The sequence below is a fragment of the Piliocolobus tephrosceles genome, chromosome 1 (genome assembly GCF_002776525.5).
Source record: "Piliocolobus tephrosceles isolate RC106 chromosome 1, ASM277652v3, whole genome shotgun sequence".
NCBI classification, from domain to species: domain Eukaryota; kingdom Metazoa; phylum Chordata; class Mammalia; order Primates; family Cercopithecidae; genus Piliocolobus; species Piliocolobus tephrosceles.
Window position 1 is genome coordinate 89496303 of NC_045434.1, and position 18634 is coordinate 89514936.

Genomic DNA, 18634 nt, shown 5'->3' on the forward strand with positions numbered 1-18634 from the left:
GCCTGTAACCCTTGCTGCTCTTGCCAGGACTCCCTGACCCCCTGATGCTTCCATGTGCTCCTCAACTGCTGGGACAAGGGACAGGCCTGGAGGAGTGCCTGGAGGCAGAGAAGCCCTGGTGGGGAAGAGGAGAGGAGAGATCCTGCACTGGACTTGTTGGGAGAAGGAAAGGCTCCCAGACTGAGTGGCCCACATTGAGGCCTGTAGCGAAGGCTCTGAGGGAGGCCAGGAGGACGAGGCTTCCGGGGATCCTGGTGCTGCTTTTCTCCTGCACAGCCTGGGCCCAGAGTTTGATTAGCTGGGCCTGGCTCTCCTGGTTACCCAACAGGCAACTGGCCAGGGGCCAGGCTGCAGCAAGAGGCTCCCTGGCACCTCCTCCTGCTCTCGTTCCCAGCTGGTAAACAGCAGAGCAGGAGTCAGCCATGCCACAGCCTCGTGACTCACCCACTCCCCCCCCATCTGGTGCACGTGGCACCTGGCATGGAGAGGGCAGGCAGCTGTCCCTTCCCTTTTCTGCCTTGTCTTCTCACCATCCTCCACTCCTGCCCAACCCTGGAGCTTCACACTCTGCTACCATCAGCACCTCTGTTCTTAGGTAGCTTCCAGAGTCTCCCCATGGCTACAGATTGAGGGATAAAGGTAGAAGTGGAGAAGGACTTTTCGACTGCTAGGGTCACTGACAGTGGATGAGTAGTGAGAAAGAGGAGGGGAAGTTTTGGGGGACCTTCTGCACTGGGAGTCTGGGTGTGTGTCTGTGCCTCTGAGGCTCTGATTATCCCTGTGTTCTTTTGGTAAATGTGGGCGCATGCATCCATGTATGGGTCTCTGCACAGAACAGGATGTTGGTCTGGGGGCTCTGCCCCTTGGGCAAGTTTGGAGTGAGAGGTCAAGTGCTTTGTAGCAGCCCCCACCCAGCACCCCTCACCCAGCACCCCCCACCCAGCACCCCCCACCCAGCACTCCCCACCCAGCAGCCCCCACCCAGCACCCCCCACCCAGCACTCCCCACCCAGCAGCCCCCACCCAGCAGCCCCCACCCAGCACTCCCCACCCAGCAGCCCCCACCCAGCAGCCCCCACCCAGCAGCCCCCCCACCCAGCACCTCCCACCCAACAACCCCCCCACCTGGTACACCCCCACCCAGCACCCCCCCACACCCCGCACCCTCCAGCTGACAGGAGGAGCCAGCATGTCAGGGGTGGGAGTGCAGGGGAGTGTAGGGGAGATGCCGTTCTGCTCCCCTCCTGCCCAGAACTCCTCAGTTATCCCCCATCTCTCTGTCTCTCCTTGCCGGCTCCTGCCTGTCTGTGGCTCTTCTCCAGCTCTCCCCTCTCTATCTTTTCTCCTTTTTAGGCCTCTCTTCCTCTTGACTCTGGGTCTCCAGGGGCCCTTCCTGACTACCTCTCCTACTACCCACCAGGCGCAAGCACAGAGTGGAGGTCACGTAGAATGCTTGCAGATGGACACAGGGCATCCCTACACACTGCAGGCATGGCTGCCTCCCCCGGTTGTGCCGCTTTGTGCTGCTGTGTAGGGTGGGGAGGAAGTGACTGGAGATTGAGAAGACAGAGTCCTGGCCTCTCGGCCTAAGAGTGTCACATGCTTCCTAGGCATTCTCTACCTCTCCCCTGCCTTAAGCATGGATAGCTTGAGTTTTTTTTCTCCCCAGGGCAAGAAGGTCCCTTGGTTATCCTTTTGGGAAGTTCCCCCTCTTGCCTAAACTTTCTCCCTCTTGCTGCAATCACAGTCCCTTGTCTGGAGGAATCGGTCCTTTCAAAGCAGGGCAGTGGTCATTTCCTCTTCAAATACAATCTTATGTGAGGAAGGGGCTGATAGGGATCAGAGAATCATTTCATCCCCACATGCCCAGTCCCCTTATTGGGGAAATCTCCATGCTGGGGGCAAACACTCTGGAAGGGATGGGAGGTGGCGGTGGCGGTGGCGGCTTGGAACTGGGGAGCAGTCCCCAACATCTCTTTCCCTCCCTCCCCACCCCCAAACCACAGAAACCACTTAAAGCTCATCACAAGTGTGCTCTTTCAGGGAGGGCCTGGGGGTCAAGGTGGAAAATATGTGGAGCCCAGGTAGTCTGTGGTGGCACACGCTTCCCCAGCCCCATCCTTGGAGGGCCTTCTCCTTGGGATGCCTGATCCAGTGATTAGGGACCACCTTTCTTTGGGTTCTAGGGGATTCCATGTCTGGGGATGCCTCAACTCATTGGAGTGACTCAGGGATGGGTTATGCCTCAACCAGTAAAAAAAAAGGACAGCCCAGGCTCTCTAAACTTTGGTAGCCTCCAGATCTCACAGTCCCCACCCTGCCCCTTTCTTGTCACAAAGGCCACTGTGGGTGGAGGGAACTGTGGGAGTTTGACCCTAGCTCTTGGCCTTGAACTTTCCACAGTGACCCTGCTTGTACCTCTCCTCTACCAATTAACATTTATAGTCACACAGGCTTGGAGGAGGCAAGAAGGGTTTAAATGCTGGAGCAGAATCACTTGTAAGAAGGTGGTCTGCCATTTACTAGCTGTGGGCCCTGAGGGAAATCTCAGCCCTCAGCTACCACATCAGTAAAAATGGGGCAATAGTACGTATACTAACTAGTGGATTTTTTTTTTTTTTTTTTTTTTTTTGAGACAGGGTCTCACTTTGTCACCCAGGCTGGAGTGCAGTGGCATGATCTCAGCTTACTGTAGCCTTGACCTCCTGGGTTCAAGTGGTCCTCCTGCCTCAGCCTCCCAAAGTAGCTGGGACTACAGGTGCATGCCACCCATGCATCTAATTTTTGTATTTTTTGTAGAGATGGGGTTTCACCATGTTGCCCAGGCTGGTCTCAAACTCCTGAGCTCAGGTAATCGGCCTGCCTCAGCCTCCCACATTTATCCACTTATCAGAGTGTTAGGATTACAGTCGTGAGCCACCACACCTAGCCTCTGACTAGCGTTTATAGAAGTGCTTTGGGGCCAGAGCAATCTGCACACTGGAGGGGTTCTTAGGACCTTAGTTTGCACACATCCCTCCGTCCACCTCACTGTCATGTTTCGGTACTTTAGTTACCCAGGATATTCCTCCAGCAATGCTGGGGCCCCCATCACAGAGCCTCAGGGCTGTGAAAGCTGAGTGAACTGTTCCTGGGAGGAGTGGCCTTGGATTTCCTCACAGCCTCCGCTAAGCAGTTGGGGTGGCAGTGGGGGTGTCTGGGTGGAGTCACGGTCAGAACCCTTCCCTCCAGCCAGAGCTGATCCCCAGGCAAGCTTACTTAACCTATCCGATCCATTTCTTTCTTTGTAAAGTGGGAATAATAATACCTACTCTCCTGAGTGGTTGTGACGCGGTGGCTCACACCTGTAATCCCAGCACTTTGGGAGGCCGAAGCAGGCAGATCACGAGATCGAGACCGAGATCACAGGACCGGATCAGGAGATGGAGACCACCCTGGCTAACACGGTGAAACCCCGTCTCTAGAAATACATAAAATTAGCTGGGTGTTGTGGCATGCACCTGTAGTCGCAGTTGCTCGGGAGGCTGAGGCAGGAGAATCACTTGAACCCGGGAGGTGGAGGTTGCAGTGAGCTGAGATTGCACCACTGCACTCCAGCCTGGGCAACAGTGAGGCTCTGTCCCCTACCACCCAAAAAAAGGGAATAATAATACCTCCCCTGCTGAGTGGTTGTGATGACTAACGGAGATAACACAGATAAAGTTCAGGACCTGGTCCAAACTACCGTGGTTAAAAAAAAAAGTTTCCTTTCTTCCCTCCCTCTTTCTGTCCCTATAATCTTCCCTTCTCTTTATCTGACCCCTCTTTTCTATTCCCTTTCTTGCTTTATTTTTCTCTGTAACATATCACCAAGTAGTATTCTTTACATTTTAATGGCTTATTTTGTCACTTTGCTGATCCCCATGGCAGCCACTGCTGTATCCAATGCCTGCCACCTGATGGACCCTCCCGAAGTATTTGTTGAAGGAATGCATGAATGAATGTTGTACGGCCTCTAACTTTCTTTCCAGATACTTCCAAATGGGCATTAAATCCAGTTTCTCACCAAGGGTTGTTACAGGAGAATTTGGGGTCTGAAATAGAAATCCAGTACTAGGGGTAGACCTAAATCTGTAGGTGGACTTCCCAGAATTCAAACGTGGGATTTTAAACCAGCAGGGTACGAAACCATTGCAGGCCCCTTTGCAGCTGGCAGTTGGGGGTATTATTGTGAAGTGATTGAGAGTCCAGACTCTGGAGCCAGACTCCCTGAATTCTTCCCTTTACTAGCTATGTGAGTCCTAGTTCTTCCCTTCACTAGTTATGTGAGGCCCAAGGTCATATTAGATAACAATAGTATTTACACCTTTATAGGAAGTGCTGGGAGGAATAAATGGCTTGACTTAATTGTTGGAACAGTTCCTCACGTGGTTATAATCCACGTGTAGTAGTTAGCACTTAGGATTGTTTGGTCAATGCCACCACCTGGTGGACACCTGCAGCAAGAGTTCTCTGGCCTAGGGCTGGGTGGTGGGGACCCGATGGAGGAAGGGAGAAGGAACTGGAGAGCTGTCTAAATGAAGCTGTGTGTGTGTGTGTGTGTGTGTGTGTGTGTGTGTGTTGCGGTGGAATTTAACATGTCCAGGTGCTGAGGTTTTGTCAGATCCAGAAAGCTTAGCCCTGGTGCAGGCCACAACTGGCACCAAGAAAAATGAGAAAGGGCCCAAGGGAGAGGGAGAAAGAAGTTGGGTTAGCCTAGGGCCTACCTCCCTTCCTCCCTCCCTCCTTCAAGCCTGGCCTGAGTCCAGAGGAACCGGCTCCTGGGAAGGTGGAGGGAGAGAGAAGAAGGTCACTGCTGACGTCAGGGACATTCAGGTAGAGGTAAACATGATGTGACCTACAATTATTCACTTCCCCCCACCCCCACCTCCTTCTGGCTGGAGGAGCCTCTTCTGGCATTCCTGAGAACAGTTCTCACACTTTGGTAGTACCCCTCCTCCCCCCTTTCAATCCCTGGGACATTATATCTCATTCATTTGGTACCCAGGCAGCTCTCTGGTTCTTGGCTCCAGACTTGCCCCACCCCTCAAGGGAGGCACAGGTGTGGAAGAGGGAAGAAGGAAGACTAAAGGGCACTGTGTATTCATCTGACATCCCCTGATTCACTCCCAAGACCCAGAAATTTAATCTGTCTTCAGAACAGATGTGGGTTTTAGAGGGGCACAGGAGGGGAGTGTTAATTTCCTCTGTGCAGCCTCCAGGGACCCCCAAGTGGAAGGTGGCTTGTGTTGGTTTCCGTCAGAGTGACTCAGTGATTGAACGGCTCCCTGATAGTTTGGGGGCCTTGTTGGACGGGGACCTTAGGACCTACTTGGCCCAGATCTACTGAAGGAGCATCTCATGGGGATGCATCCCAGGACCCTGCATATTTAACAAGCGCTTCTAGGATTTCTGATGTCTGGTTATTCTGATGTTCCTTCAAGTTTGAGAACCACTGCTTAAGGTCTGCTCTACTCGCACCGTCTGAATGAGCATCTTCCCCCCGCGTATGGCCGGGATAGAGCGTGTAAGGTGCCAGTAAGGGGAAAGATCTGGCTAGGGACAAGCGGACATTTTATTAGCAAAAATAAATACAAGCCAGGCAGGGTGGAAAGAATGTGGACTGCAGACACAATGGAGACGTCTTGAGGAAGCCAGGGGCTCAGTCTACAGGCTGAGATCGGTGGGCGCCAGGGAGGACCCGGGACCTAGTCCCCCACCAAGCGGGGGCAGCAGCGCAATGAGGGGCGTTTCGCACTCCCCCAGCAGCACATCCCTGCGAAGTCCCGCGCCCCTGTCTAGCACTTTGGCCCTCAGGCTGCGGGCGGCCAGGTCCCGCGAGCCGAGCCCGTCGAAAAAGAAATCCTCGTTGAAGATGGGGTTGGCGCTGCACTTGACCACGCGGCTCTGCTGCTCCCGCGGCCGGACACGGGGCCGCAGTCTCAGCACCACGCAGCAGCCGCCGCCGCCGCTCCCGGGGCGGGACCGCGGCCGGGGCAGGCCCTCGGCGCTCACCAGGCGCAGCCGCAGCCGCCCGGGCCCGGCCTGGTATTCGGTGGAGAGCCGCAGCTGCCCGCCGCGGGGCCCCAGGCACAGCACGCTCTCGCGCGTGGGCCGCAGCTGGCAGCACAGGAAGTCCAGGTGGAAGAGCGGCGGCGTGGGCGGCCCGGCGCGGCGCTGCGGGTGCGGGCTGGTATCGGACGAGCTCGCCTTTTCTGGGGACAGCGAGTGCGGCCTGGACACCCGGCGCCGGCCCAGGCCCAGCCGCGGGGAGCCGAAGGGCGACGAGTCCGGCGACGAGGCCGTGTCGCTGTCGGGGGCGAGGCAGAGGCGCAGGTCCGGGGCGGAGACGTGCAGCCGGGACTGCGCCGCGGGGAGTCCCCCGGCCGGGGCGGGTGGCGGCGCGTGGAACAGGGACTCGCGCCGGCGCGTGTGCGGGCTCTCGGGCAAGAAGGCCCAGCCTTCGCGGCCCGCCAGGTGAGGCAGCGAGCAGGCCGCGGGGAGGCCGCGGCCCGCCACGTCCCGCCGGGCCGCGGGCTCTGCGCCACCCGGGTCCGGAAGCCGAGGCGGGATGAAGAACTGCGGGATGCGATCCGGCGTGAGGACGTTGGGGCAGGCGCTCGTGGCCGGGCCCGGGGCGCGACGCTTGGAGAACAGGCCGGAGGGCGCCCAACGGGCCGCAGGCTCCGCGGCCCCCACCTTATAGCCAGCTTTTTCCAAGAGCCACATGCGGTGGGTGGGGTAATAGAATTACGAATTCCGCAGGGCCGAGAGGGTCCAAATCCCAAGTCTGAGACTGGAGTGCTCGGCGGAGAGGGGCTGGGCGAGTAGCGAAGAGGAGTCAGAGGTGAGTGATGCTGGCGTAGACCGGTGGGTCAGCTACAGCGCTCGGGTCTCCGGACCCACTGGGAGCGCGGACCCCTATTTGAGCAGAAAAAGAAAGGGCGGCGAAGTCTGGGGGGGTGGTGGGGAGAAATGGAGGGAGCCAAGGGCCAGTCAGTCACATATTCAGATACGGGCCTCCGTCACCAAGTACACAGCTTCCCTCACTGCTACTAAAGATGCCCCATTCACCTTAGAGTTTGAGGGCCCATATAGTACCCACTAGAACCCTAGGGTACTATTAGGACAAATAGGATAATAACCGCATTATACCAAAAGGACCCAGATCCCAAATCCCCTGGAAGGGACACTTTGCCCTCGGCGGGTTCCCCTTCTCCCCCGCCCATTTCGAAGAATTGGGTTTTCCTCTGGGATCCAGTCTGGCGCCCCTCGGGACTTCCTGCCTTTGCCAGGCTGCCCCAGCGCAAGCTTCTCTGGCCTGAGCCATCCCTCAGTCCTAGCCCCACCTGTCTCCTCTGGCTCTTCCCTCCCCTCCTCGAGTCGCTCCAAGCCAGACGAGGACTCACTTCTGCTGCTGGCAGCCAGGGGACACACCTGGCTGCTGACCTCAGGACACCCAGGGCTGGTCCAAGGAGACGCACCTCCCGGGGGCACAGAATCCCACCCCCCGGTAGCCCTGACCCTCCAGCTCCCGCGCCTCGCAGCCCTACCGCATCCCGTGTCTAAAGGGCGGGGCCGGGCCGTTGGGTCGCCCCTCCCACTCTCCATTCCTTTTCTCCCTCGGAAACCACCGAGCACAAAGGCAGCATTGATTCTTTGCCACCCCCAGAGCGGTCTCTGGAAGGCTCCGCCACCACGCGCTCGCCTCACCCCTGCGCAGAGCCACCGAGAGCACCGTGTTCCGACCCTCTGCCCAGGGATCCGAGCTCGCGACCCTCTCCGTCGCGCGCCCGGAGTGCTCGCCTCACCTGTGGGTCGCCTCTGGGTTCTGGCCTCAGGCCCTGACACTTTCAGAGCCAGAGGGGAGCAGCTTTCTCTGCAGCTTGCTCCCCCAGCGCAGTCCTTCTGGGAGGAGCTGGCAGGGGCCTCCGCTGCCTACGTCCTACCTCTTTTCCTGAATAAACACAGCTCTGTCTGCGCGGCCATCAGCCGGGCCTTCTGACTTCCTCCAGCTGAAGCCAGGTTTCTAGCAACAATCCATTCCTGTGCCCAGGCCTCCTGTGCTGAAGTTGGGCTGCTTAGGAGTGGGGGAGGGCTACAGAGAAGAGGGAGACGGCCATCAGTGGACAGTGGCCACTCGTCTTCTTTGGTGCTCGGTTCCCACCCCAGCCCTCGCAGGTGAAGTCCGTCTTCTGTAAAACCCTCCTTGTTGAAATCCTGCCTTGACCCCCAGTGCCCTGTTCTGGAGCCGTTCCAGTAGCTCCAAGGCAGAGTGACTTGCAGTGATCAGTTCTCTGCGTTATTCTGATTAATAGTTTTCTGAATTATTCTAGCTGAAGGAAAAGTGACCAGACTCAGGATTTCTGGACTTACCAGATTCAGGATTTCTGGACTTAGAAACAATAAAGATAAAGCTGGATCCAACAGTCAGAATCAAGCTGGCCTATGCCCTCCATCCCTGGCAGATCTTAGGAAGCACAGGCCACCACAGACAGGATGAGACCATCAGTTGCACTCTAGGCACACCTACCATCCTTCAGTCTCCAAAAGGAAGCAAGGCTAGTTCCTCTCCTAGGACCACTCTTCCCCTTCATCCTTCAGCTCTGGAGGCCCTCATTGACACCCTCCCATCTAAATTAGGGGCACTTGTTGTACACTTTCATAGTACCTCATACTTTTCCTTTATGGCATTGATTACAGTTTTTCCTCCTCAGTTTATGTGGTTATTTGTTTAATGCCTATCTGTCTTACTAGACTTAAGAATCGTAAAAACAGTGCTTAGTGCAAAGCAGGTACTCAATCAGGATGTATTTGATGAGTGAAGTAGTAAGCAAAATTATACTTGAATTAATTTGTTCATCAATTCACTGAAGTGCTTAAAATGTACCATGCACTGTGCTAGGGGGATACATAGAATAGAGAGCTGTCTAAGGGGAGAGACAGACAATAAACACGCAAACAACAGTAAGACAAATTGTGAAATGCAGCAAACAAAATGAAACCAGTGAATGCAATGATTATTTTGTCACTTGAAGATTTTAACAAAGCAAATGTTTCTTTTGTGGAGATCCTTGGCGACCTCCAGATCTTCCATTCCTGTGGCTCCTGACTCAGCTCAGCCCTGATATTGTTTCTGGGGAGGGTCAGTCTTCTTGGAGTGCTGCAGTATTCATGGCTTTGCCATCAGTGAGATGGGCTGGGAATCTGGATTCTGCAACTGACTAGCCGTGTGACTTCTAGCATGTAACGTAATTTCTTTGGGGCTTACCTTTTCCACCTGGAAAACAGAAAGAATAAAACTCTCAGAGTTGGTATGAGGATTAAACAAGAGAACACGTGGGCATCATTTAGGCTGACATCTGCTAAAAATGTGAGAAAACAGAAAACCCAACCCAGTCTGACTTAACAATATGGACACTTGACTTCCATAATAAGAAGTCGAAGTAGGGTAGGACCCAGGGAAGTTTGATTCTGTGGCTTCATTCATTCATTCAACCACAGTTATTGAGTACCTACTATGTTCCAGGCACTGTTCTGGACTTTGGGTATATCACAGTGATAACTCCCTTGGCCAGATGTAGTTTATGCTTTAGTGGGGGAAGAAAGACAATAGACATAACTAAATTCATAAAAATATGGTTTATTAGCTGGAAATAAGTGTTGTAGGAAAAATTAAGGTAGGGAAGGATGAGCAAAGGTATCAGGGGAATATGCAATTTTAAATAGACTGGCCAGGGATGGCCACCTCATTTCAGTATTGATATGAAGGAAGGAGGAAGAATATCTAGGGAAAAGCATTCTAGGCAGAAGGAATCACAAATGCAAAGGCCCTTAGGAGCATGCCTGGAGTGATCCAGGAGGCAAAGAGGCCAGCGCAGCTGAAACAGAATGAATGAGGGGAAGATGAGGTCAGAGAGGTAACAGGGCCAGACCCTGTTGGGGCTCATAGGCACTGTAACAATTTTAGCTTCTACTTTTGGTAAGCTAAGGGGTGATATGACTTGGCTTACGTGTTAAAAGATTCTCTCTGGTGGCTGTGTTAAGAGTAGAGTGAAGTGGGTAAGGGCCAAGGTAGGGAGAGCAAATAGGAGATGACTGAAATAATCTTGGGATGAGATGATTTGGACATGATCAGGGCTGTAATAGTCAGTTTCTGGATATATTCTGAACATAGAGTAAATAGGATTTCCTGATGGATCCATCCCCATCCAAAGAGAGAGGAGCAACAACTGGAAGAATGAAGTTGCCAAGAATGAGAAGAGGCAAAATCAGGTGCTCAGTTTTGGATCTGTTAAAGTTGAGATGTCTGTTAGACATCAAGGGGAGATGTCCAATAGGCTGTTGCGTCTGGAGCTCGGGGGAGAGGTCCAGGCTGGAAGTATAAATGTGGACACCAAGAGAAGCATAGACTGAACTTAAAACCATGAAACTTGATTATGTATAGATAAAAAGAGAAAGAATCCGAAGACTGAGTCCTGGGTGCCCCAACATTGAGAGACTGGGGAGAGGAGGAACCAGCTGTCCCAGAGGCTGAGGCAAAATGAGGTAACATGAGGACTGGGAATTGATAATTGAATTTAGCAGTGAGAAGTTATTGGTGACCTTGACAAGAGCAGTTTGAGTGTTGGGGGCAAAAGTGTGATCTAAGTGGGCTCAAGAAAGAAAGAATGGGAGGAGAAAGAGAGGGAGCAAAGACAACTCTCTTGAAGAGTTTGCTGAAAGAGTAGGGGGGAAGTGGGGTAATGACCAGAAGAGGAGGTAGAATCAAGCGATTTTTTTTTTTTGCAATGGAGTCTCGCTCTGTTGCCCAAGCTGGAGTGCAGTGGTGCGATCTCAGCTCACTGCAACCTCCGCCTCCCGGGTTCAGACTATTTTCCTGCCTCAGCCTCCCGAGTAGCTGGAATTACAAGCTTATGCTGCCATGTTGGTCAGGCTGGTCTCGAATTCCTGACTTCAGGAGATCCACCTGCCTTGGCCTCCCAAAGTGCTGGGATTATAGGCCTGAGCCACTGTGCTCGGCTGGGAAAATTTTTAAATGAGAGAAACAATGGCACATTTTTATGCTGATGGGAAAGATCCAATGGAAAGGGGAAAATTGATAATGCAGAGAGGAGAAAGAAGAATTGTTGGAACAGTACAAGTGGGTAGACAAGACCATTTCTTATGTTGTGCATAAGAGATAGCTCTAAGGGTTGTCCTTTGCCTGCTGTGTGGACAGATGCTGGAGAGAAGGTAAAATAAATGGGTAGAGGCTGGCAGGTGGACAGATGTAATGACAAAAGCTTGTTCTCTTTTGAATGCTTCTGACTTCTCCACAAAACAGGAAGCAAGGTCATGAGCTGATAGTGATGATAAAGGAGAAGGTGGTGTCAGGGGTTTGAGTAGAGAGGGTGAGGACTGGAATAGTTGCCTAGGAAAGCAGGATAATGAATGGCCTAGGGAACTCAGGATGATTGCAGGGAAGCATTAACAGCCCACTTGAGGGTAGTGATCATGACTTTAAAGTGAAACTAGACAGCATGGTTATGTCTTTTTTCTCTAGCTGTTCAGCTGTGCAGTATGTAGTGGAAAGATGGACAGAGATTTGGATTTAGCCAGATTGTGCTAAATTTTTGACTGTTCACTTTCCTGTTCCCTCTCTTCCACATCCTTCTCTTTGTGGATGTTAAATTAAGGCTGCATACGAGACTGCATACCATCTGGGCTGTACACCAGTGGGACTGAAAACTGACTACAGATAATCCACAACCTGGCTGTATTCATCAGGGACCGGTCAGGAAAATGGCATTTGCTAAGTGGCTCAACAGAAGGAGTTTAACACGGGGAGCTTGTGATAAAGGTGAGTTTAAAAGGCAGACGGGATGGTGAAGGGCTGTTCAGAAGGATCTGCAACCATGAAGACACAATCATTAAGTTCCCTCCCAAAGCAAAGATAAAGGGAGAAAAATCCCTTGTATATTAGTCAGGGTTTTCTAGAGGGACAAAACTAATAGGATACACACACACACACACACAAATATACACAAAGGGGAGTTTATTAAGGAGTATTAACTCACACAATCACAGGGTCCCACAACAGGCCATCTGCAAGCTGAGGAGCAAGGAAGCCAGTCCGAGTCCCAAAGCTGAAGAACTTGAAGTCCAATGTTGGAGAGCAGGAAGCATCCAGCACAGGAGAAGGATGTAGGCTAGGAGGCTAAGCCAATCTAGTCTTTTCATGTTCTTCTGCCTGCTTTTTATTCTGGCCTCAATGGCAGCTGATTAGATTGTGCCCACCCAGATTAAGCATGGGTCTGCCCTTCCCAGCCCATTGGCTCAAATGTTAATTTCCTTTGGCAACACCCTCGCAGACACACTCAGGATCGATACTTTGCATCCTTCAATCCAATCAAGTTGACACTCAGTATTAACCATCACACCTTGCTTCTCCCTCTTCCCACCTTCCAGTGTGCCACCAAGGCTTCCAAAGCCAGATGACAAAAGAGACTGGAGAATACAGTTTGCAGGCACCCAGGCACTGGCCCTCTGCAATATAAAGCAGAATGTGGGGAGGCTGGGGATCTGTGAGACATCAGGCAAGACTGGCAGATGTATAGCCAAAAGTTGGCTTGATTGGAACAATGAAATATCTGACCCGGAAGCAACTTGGATGTCACCTCATATACCCTCATTTTTGCAGAACAGGAAACAGACCCAGGAAGAAATGATGTGCCAAACAGTAGCAGAGTTGAGATAAGAACCCAGATCTCTTATCTCAAAGAGCATTGTTCTTTCTTATGTACTAAGGGTCTTCAGATTTGAGCAGAGCTGCTCCTTTGAGTAAGGACCCAGAGTGCTGTCTTCTCACCTCTCCCAGCACCATTGGTGCCACTCCTTGAGAACTTCCCAGGTGACCCAAGGGCCTTACCTTCCTTTCTAGGTACCATTGCAGAGGGACACTTAGGGGTCTAAGCAGCACAGAGTGCTTTCCTGGGTCCAAGCCAGATGGAGAGGCAGAGAGGGGACAGGCCTTTCCTCCGGTAGGAAGGCAACTGCTATGAGGATCCTTGGGCTTTGAGTCTTTCTAAGCTATATGTCCTGTGGCTTAGTGGTGGCCTCAGGCAGCATGACTTGGCCACAAATGCTCATGGTGGGCTCTGGCATGTGATAGGGTTGGTGATAAACTGTGCCTTGAAGCTCCTGCTTCTCACCCAGGAACTGTAATGAATGACCTGTCTCTGCAGTCTCAGTTCCAGAAAGGTCTCAGTGGGCCCCTCCTATAAGAACTAGTCTGAGCTACTGACATCCCCTGCTTTCTTGAACTGGTTGGCCTGGCAATGGCCTTATTCATTCTTTGGTTTCTCTTGGCACTTGACTCAGGCATCTGGAGAACATACATACATCCTCTGCTTCAAACAGAAGGAGCTGTCACATTTTCCTGAATTGCCTACTGGATTCCAGCCCCATCTACCTCTGCAGTAACTGCATTCCTCATAAATGCACTGCATATATATGGGAATGGGCTTCCAAATATGATGGCGGCAATGTCCCTCATTTCTGCCAGTCAGTGCAATACTCAGCCTCTGGGAGAGGAGAGGCATCTTCCCCACCGTAGACACCAGAAAAGTGCCCCAGCAGCTGGGACATTTTCCCTTATCAAGATTCCTACCTACCCAGCTGGCCTTATGCAGTCAAGGCTGACACTCCCAGCCTGGCTGTGGGGCCTTGCCTGAGAGGCTCTCCACCTCTGTGGATTTCCACCCTGTGCCTATTTCTCTTAGACAGTGGCCTAAGCAGAGAAGTCATGGGATGTATTTAATCTATTGTAGTATGGAAACTCAAACACAACAGTTTTATTTTTCTTCCTTTTCTTTTCTCTCTTTAGGCTAGTCAAGTGAAGCAGTGGGAGTGGATATGAAACAAAGAAATCTGTAACTGGTTGTGATCAATTAGTTGTAAACACTGCTGCACTTGGACCAACCTCTTCCTTTTCCTGACTGCATAGGATGGATGGAATGTATTTCCTTCCTTCTTCTGGGAGTGTTTGGATGAAGATTAGACTCTCCTTGACCATGAATGAAGAGCAACCAGTTTTTTAGTGTACAGTGATTTAGCTTCTGGGTCTAGAGTGTAGATAGCTTGGGCACTGTGAAAGCACAGGAGAAAAGGTTTTTATATGAGTATATGGGAGAGGAAATAGTTGGTTGTCATAAGCTTTTTGGCTATGGCCTCTGGTACATCTCTAGCTTTTGGAAGGCACTACATTGAGGCTGTTCAAATCCATGTCCACCTATCCTTTGCCCATCATGTGAGATTGATGGCTTAGGAAGCATGTGGTCTCGGTACTGGAGAGGGCGCCTGACCCACCTACCTCACCTCTGCTGCTGAATTTGTGCACAGCTCTCTGACCTGGTTCCATGTCACAAAGGGTTTCATTCTCTCTGATTCCCAGCCCCAGCTCCAGTCCCAGATCCTGGAGCCCTAGCATATGCCTGAAGCTGAATATTTTACTTGCCACAGTAAGAGTTTTTACATCAACTCTGTCATCTTCTACTGGCCCTCCTCTTAAACTGAGGCAGTGGCTGCTAGCTACTCACCAAACCCATTTGACTTTCTTTTTCTTTTTCTTTTTGAGACAGAGTCTTGCTCTGTCACCCAGACTGGAGTGCAGTGATGTGATCTCAGCTCACTGCAACCTCCACCTCTCAGGTTCAAGCGATTCTTCCACCTTAGCCTCTTGAGTCGCTGGGATTACAGGCATGTGCCACCACACCCAGCTAATTTTTGTATTTTTTGGTAGAGATGGGGATTTCACTATGTTGGCCAGGCTAGTCTCGAACTCCTAAGCTCAAGTGATCCACCCACCTCAGCCTCCCAAAGTGCTGGGATTACAAGGCATGAGCCACCGTGCCTGGCCCCCCATTTTACTTTCTTCTTTAACATATAGTTAGGATGAAAACATATTGAAGGGATGATGGCATTAGAAAATTACCATTGACCACTATCATAGTAATAATTGCTTTAGGCAAGAATGATCAATAAAACCTAAAATTAATGGGCAAAACTATGATGAGAAATAGGATATTTATACGATCTCAAAGTATCTCCCAATAAGATACTTATTAAAAAGGTAAAAATGGTAATTTTCAGTGAAGAAATATGGCAGACACCACGGTAACCAACTGATCGAAGGGAACATTGGCATTAATGGGACAAATCAGCATCACGTTTCTCGTCATGAAGCACTGAGAAGGCCACAACATTGCTTCTGAAATATTGCTAACAAAAATACATAACTTGAATCTAATGATGAGAAAACATTGGAGAAATCCAGACCTTGGAACACGCTACGAAACAACTAACTCGTACTCTGAGAAACATATCAGTGGACTGAATTCCAAACAGTGGCTCATGCCTGTAATTTTAACACTTTGGGAGGCCAAGGTAGGCAGATCACTTGAGGCCAGCAGTTTGAGACCAGCCTAGGCAACATAGGGAGACTCCATCTATACAAAAAATCAAATAAAATTTATCTAAGCGTGGTGGCATGTGCCTGTAGTCCCATTTATTTGGGAGGCTGAAACAGGAGGCTCCCTTGAGCCCAGAAGTTTGAGGCTGCAGTGATCTGTGATCATGTCATTGCACTCCACCCTGAGCAACAGAGCAAGACCCTGTCTCTAAAAAAGGAAATTAAAAAAAAAAAAAAAAAGACATGTCAAGGTCATGAAAGACAAAGAAAGAGGAACTGTTTCAAATTAAAGGGGATTAAAGAAACATGACAACTAAATGTGACATATGATTCTGAATTGGATCCTGAACCACAGAAAGGATATTAGTGGGCAACTGGCAAAATCTGAATAAAGTTTGTAGATTATAAAAAAAACAACAGACAAAAAACATATAGTTAGACTATATTTTCTTTTTTTTTTTTTTTTGAGACTGAGTCTCGCTGTCATCCAGGCTGGAGTGCAGTGGCACCATCTTGGCTCACTGCAGCCTCTGCCTCCCAGGTTCAAGCAATTCTCCTACCTCAGCCTCACAAGTAGCTGGGACTACAGGCGAGTGCTACCACACCTGGGTAATTTTTGTTTTTTTTTTTTTAATTTTTAGTAGAGACGGGGTTTCACCATATTGGCCAGGCTGGAGTTAGACCATACTTTCTAATCAGCCTTCTTTGCAGTTTGGTGGGGCTTTGTGACTGAGTTCTGGCCAATGGAACCACTTGGAGGCCTGGCCCAGAACATCTCCCTGTGGATTCTCTCATCTGGCAACACCAAGTGTGATTTTGGAGTCATGTGTTGGAGATGACAAAGCTTTTGTCAGCCAGGTTCCTGAATGATTCCTAGACAACCACGGGCTGGACTTTGAGTGAGAAATGCATTCTATTTGAAGATATGGGTTAAGCTACTGAGATTTAAAGGCTTATCTGTTTCAACATTTGGTTTTACCATACCTAATAACAAAGTCCTTTATAATATGGCCTGGAAGCCTTAATTCTTTGGTAAACCTTCTCTAATCTTGACCTCTTCCTGAACATCCCCTCCACCTACTAGCCTCAGTGGAATTCTGGCTGTCTCAAGACAGGACACCTCTTCTCTTACAGCCGTCCCTGTGGAAGCTGGTCTCAGGGACCTTCTCCTCTCCAGGCTCAGAGGAGCTACAGACTTCTTCTGGATAGCCATTTGCCTCCTCCATTGTTCTTCTCCCTCACAGCAAATCTTTTCTCCTTAGAAATGTGTACCAGCCATGTTGCTGTCTTTCCTCCCCTTCCACTGTTCTCATCTGACTCATCCACCATCGCCCCTGGGTTTTGCGAGCTGGCTCCCACCTTCCTTTCTCCTAAGGTTGGTGCCACTCCAGGTACCTGTTTTCTACCAGCAGCTGGGCACTCGGGAGGTCTTGGTCATACATGTACCTGGTACCTGTTTCCCTGATCCCTACAGCAGCTTTTCCAAACCATCCCCCTTCCTCCCGACCTCTTTCCCCACTGATGGCCTTGCCTTCCATTTCACTGAGAAAGTTGAAGCACTCCGGGTGAATCCCCTCAATTTCCTGTCCTGCTCTGCACTCTGCCTCCTTCCTTTCGGTCTCAGAGTCATGCTGACATTCTCCCATGGCTCCCAAGGCAGCTCTAAGAAAGCTGTTCTGTTGGATGACACCTCTGTCCCTCTTTCTCCTAAAAGTTTTAGCCTCTTTCCACTAGCAATTAAAATACAGTCAAATATCTTTCCTTGAATAACAACAACAACATTCCTAGAAAGAAGCGTCTACTCATTTCCTCATTCCCTGTTTATATTTTCATCTACTGTAATCTGGATTTTTGTCCCATCTCCTAAAATTGCTCTGGCAAAAGAAACCACATTTTCTTCATGACCAGATCCAAAGGTCTCTTTTTATTTTATTATGCACTTACTTATTTTAGTTTCTTATCTTTTTTTGTTTTTGTAGAGATGGGGGTCTCACTTTGTTGCCCAGGCTTGTCTCAAACTCCTGGCCTCAAGCAATCCTCCTGCCTCAGCCTCCTAAAATGCTGGGATTACAGGCATGAGCCACCACTCCTGACTCAAAAGCTTCTTTTTAATTCTCATCTTCCTTGCCTTCTCTTCAACATTTGATACTGCTGACCTCTTCCTCTTAAGGATGGTCACTTCTGTCCTGTTCTCAGCCTCTTTAGTGGATCCTTGGTCTTCTATCCCAACTTTCAGCCTTAGTGCCACATAAGGTTCTGGTTCTATTTTTGACCTCTTCCCTTCTCCTTCCCTCCTTCCCCTTTTCCCCTCCCTCCCCACTTCTATCTTTCCCCTTGCCTCCTCCTCACTTCCAGTCTGCATAAGGCATTCCCAGGGGTTTCATGTCACACTTTTTTTTGGGGGACGGAGTTTTGCTCTTGTTGCCCAGGCTGGAGTGCAATGGCATGATCCTGGCTCACTGCAGCCTCTGTCTCCTGGGTTCAAGTGATTCTCCTGCCTCAGCCTCCTGAGTAGCTGGGATTACAGGCATGTGCCACCACACCTGGCTAATTTTTTGTGTTTTTAGTAGAGATGAGGTTTCTCCATGTTGGTCAGGCTGGTCTCGAAATCCCGACCAGCCTCTCGACTCTCAAATCACTCAGATCATCCGCCTGCCTTGGCCTCCCAGAGTGCTGGGATTACAGGCATGAGCCACCGTGACCGGCCTCATGTCACATTTTATATTGGCTCACAATTTGAGTCAGTAGCTTATCTCTCCCAGCTCCATATCACAATATCCACGTTCCTGCTGGCACTTGTCACATGGTACAAGTTCCAAGGGCACTTCAAGCTCAATGCATGTAAAACTGAGCTCATTGTTTACCCCCATCTCTTTCTGTATTTCTAGTGATAACCACCTGGAAACCCATAAGCCAGAAACTTGGAGTCATCCTAGACAGCTCTTCTTCACAGATCCACATTGTATAACTAGTGGCAAAGTCCTGCACTTCCTGTATTTGTAACATTTTTCCATATCTCTCAGCTTCGCAGCTCTGACCCCTGCAGGCTCTCTAGTGTAAAGCCTGCAGGGATCTCCTAACCAGCGCTCCTGCCTTCAGTCTTGCTGATGCCTTACTGCCACTGAGTCATCCTTCTAAATAACAAAGCTCTGTCACTCCCCAGCC

The 18634-nt window shown here is 50.6% G+C and overlaps 1 protein-coding gene and 1 long non-coding RNA gene across 3 annotated transcripts in view; one reads left to right on the top strand and one right to left on the bottom strand.

Annotated features, from left to right (window-relative positions):
- The window catches only part of LOC111543665, a 29718-nt gene that overhangs the window by 6056 nt on the left and 5028 nt on the right, over positions 1 to 18634 (top strand). The window contains exons 2-4 of one of the 2 annotated variants that reach the window (XR_002731930.2): positions 10466 to 10566; positions 11697 to 11860; positions 13886 to 14667. This is a non-coding gene — a long non-coding RNA (uncharacterized LOC111543665). Of the gene's footprint in view, positions 1 to 10465; positions 10567 to 11696; positions 11861 to 13885; positions 14668 to 18634 lie in introns of those variants that run through there. The other variant, XR_002731931.2, reaches the window with a different exon arrangement.
- Positions 5613 to 6807, bottom strand: C2CD4D (C2 calcium dependent domain containing 4D). The gene has a single exon (XM_023213750.1). The coding sequence runs from the start codon at positions 6745 to 6747 to the stop codon at positions 5686 to 5688; it is 1062 nt and encodes a 353-aa protein (XP_023069518.1). The 5' UTR covers positions 6748 to 6807; the 3' UTR covers positions 5613 to 5685.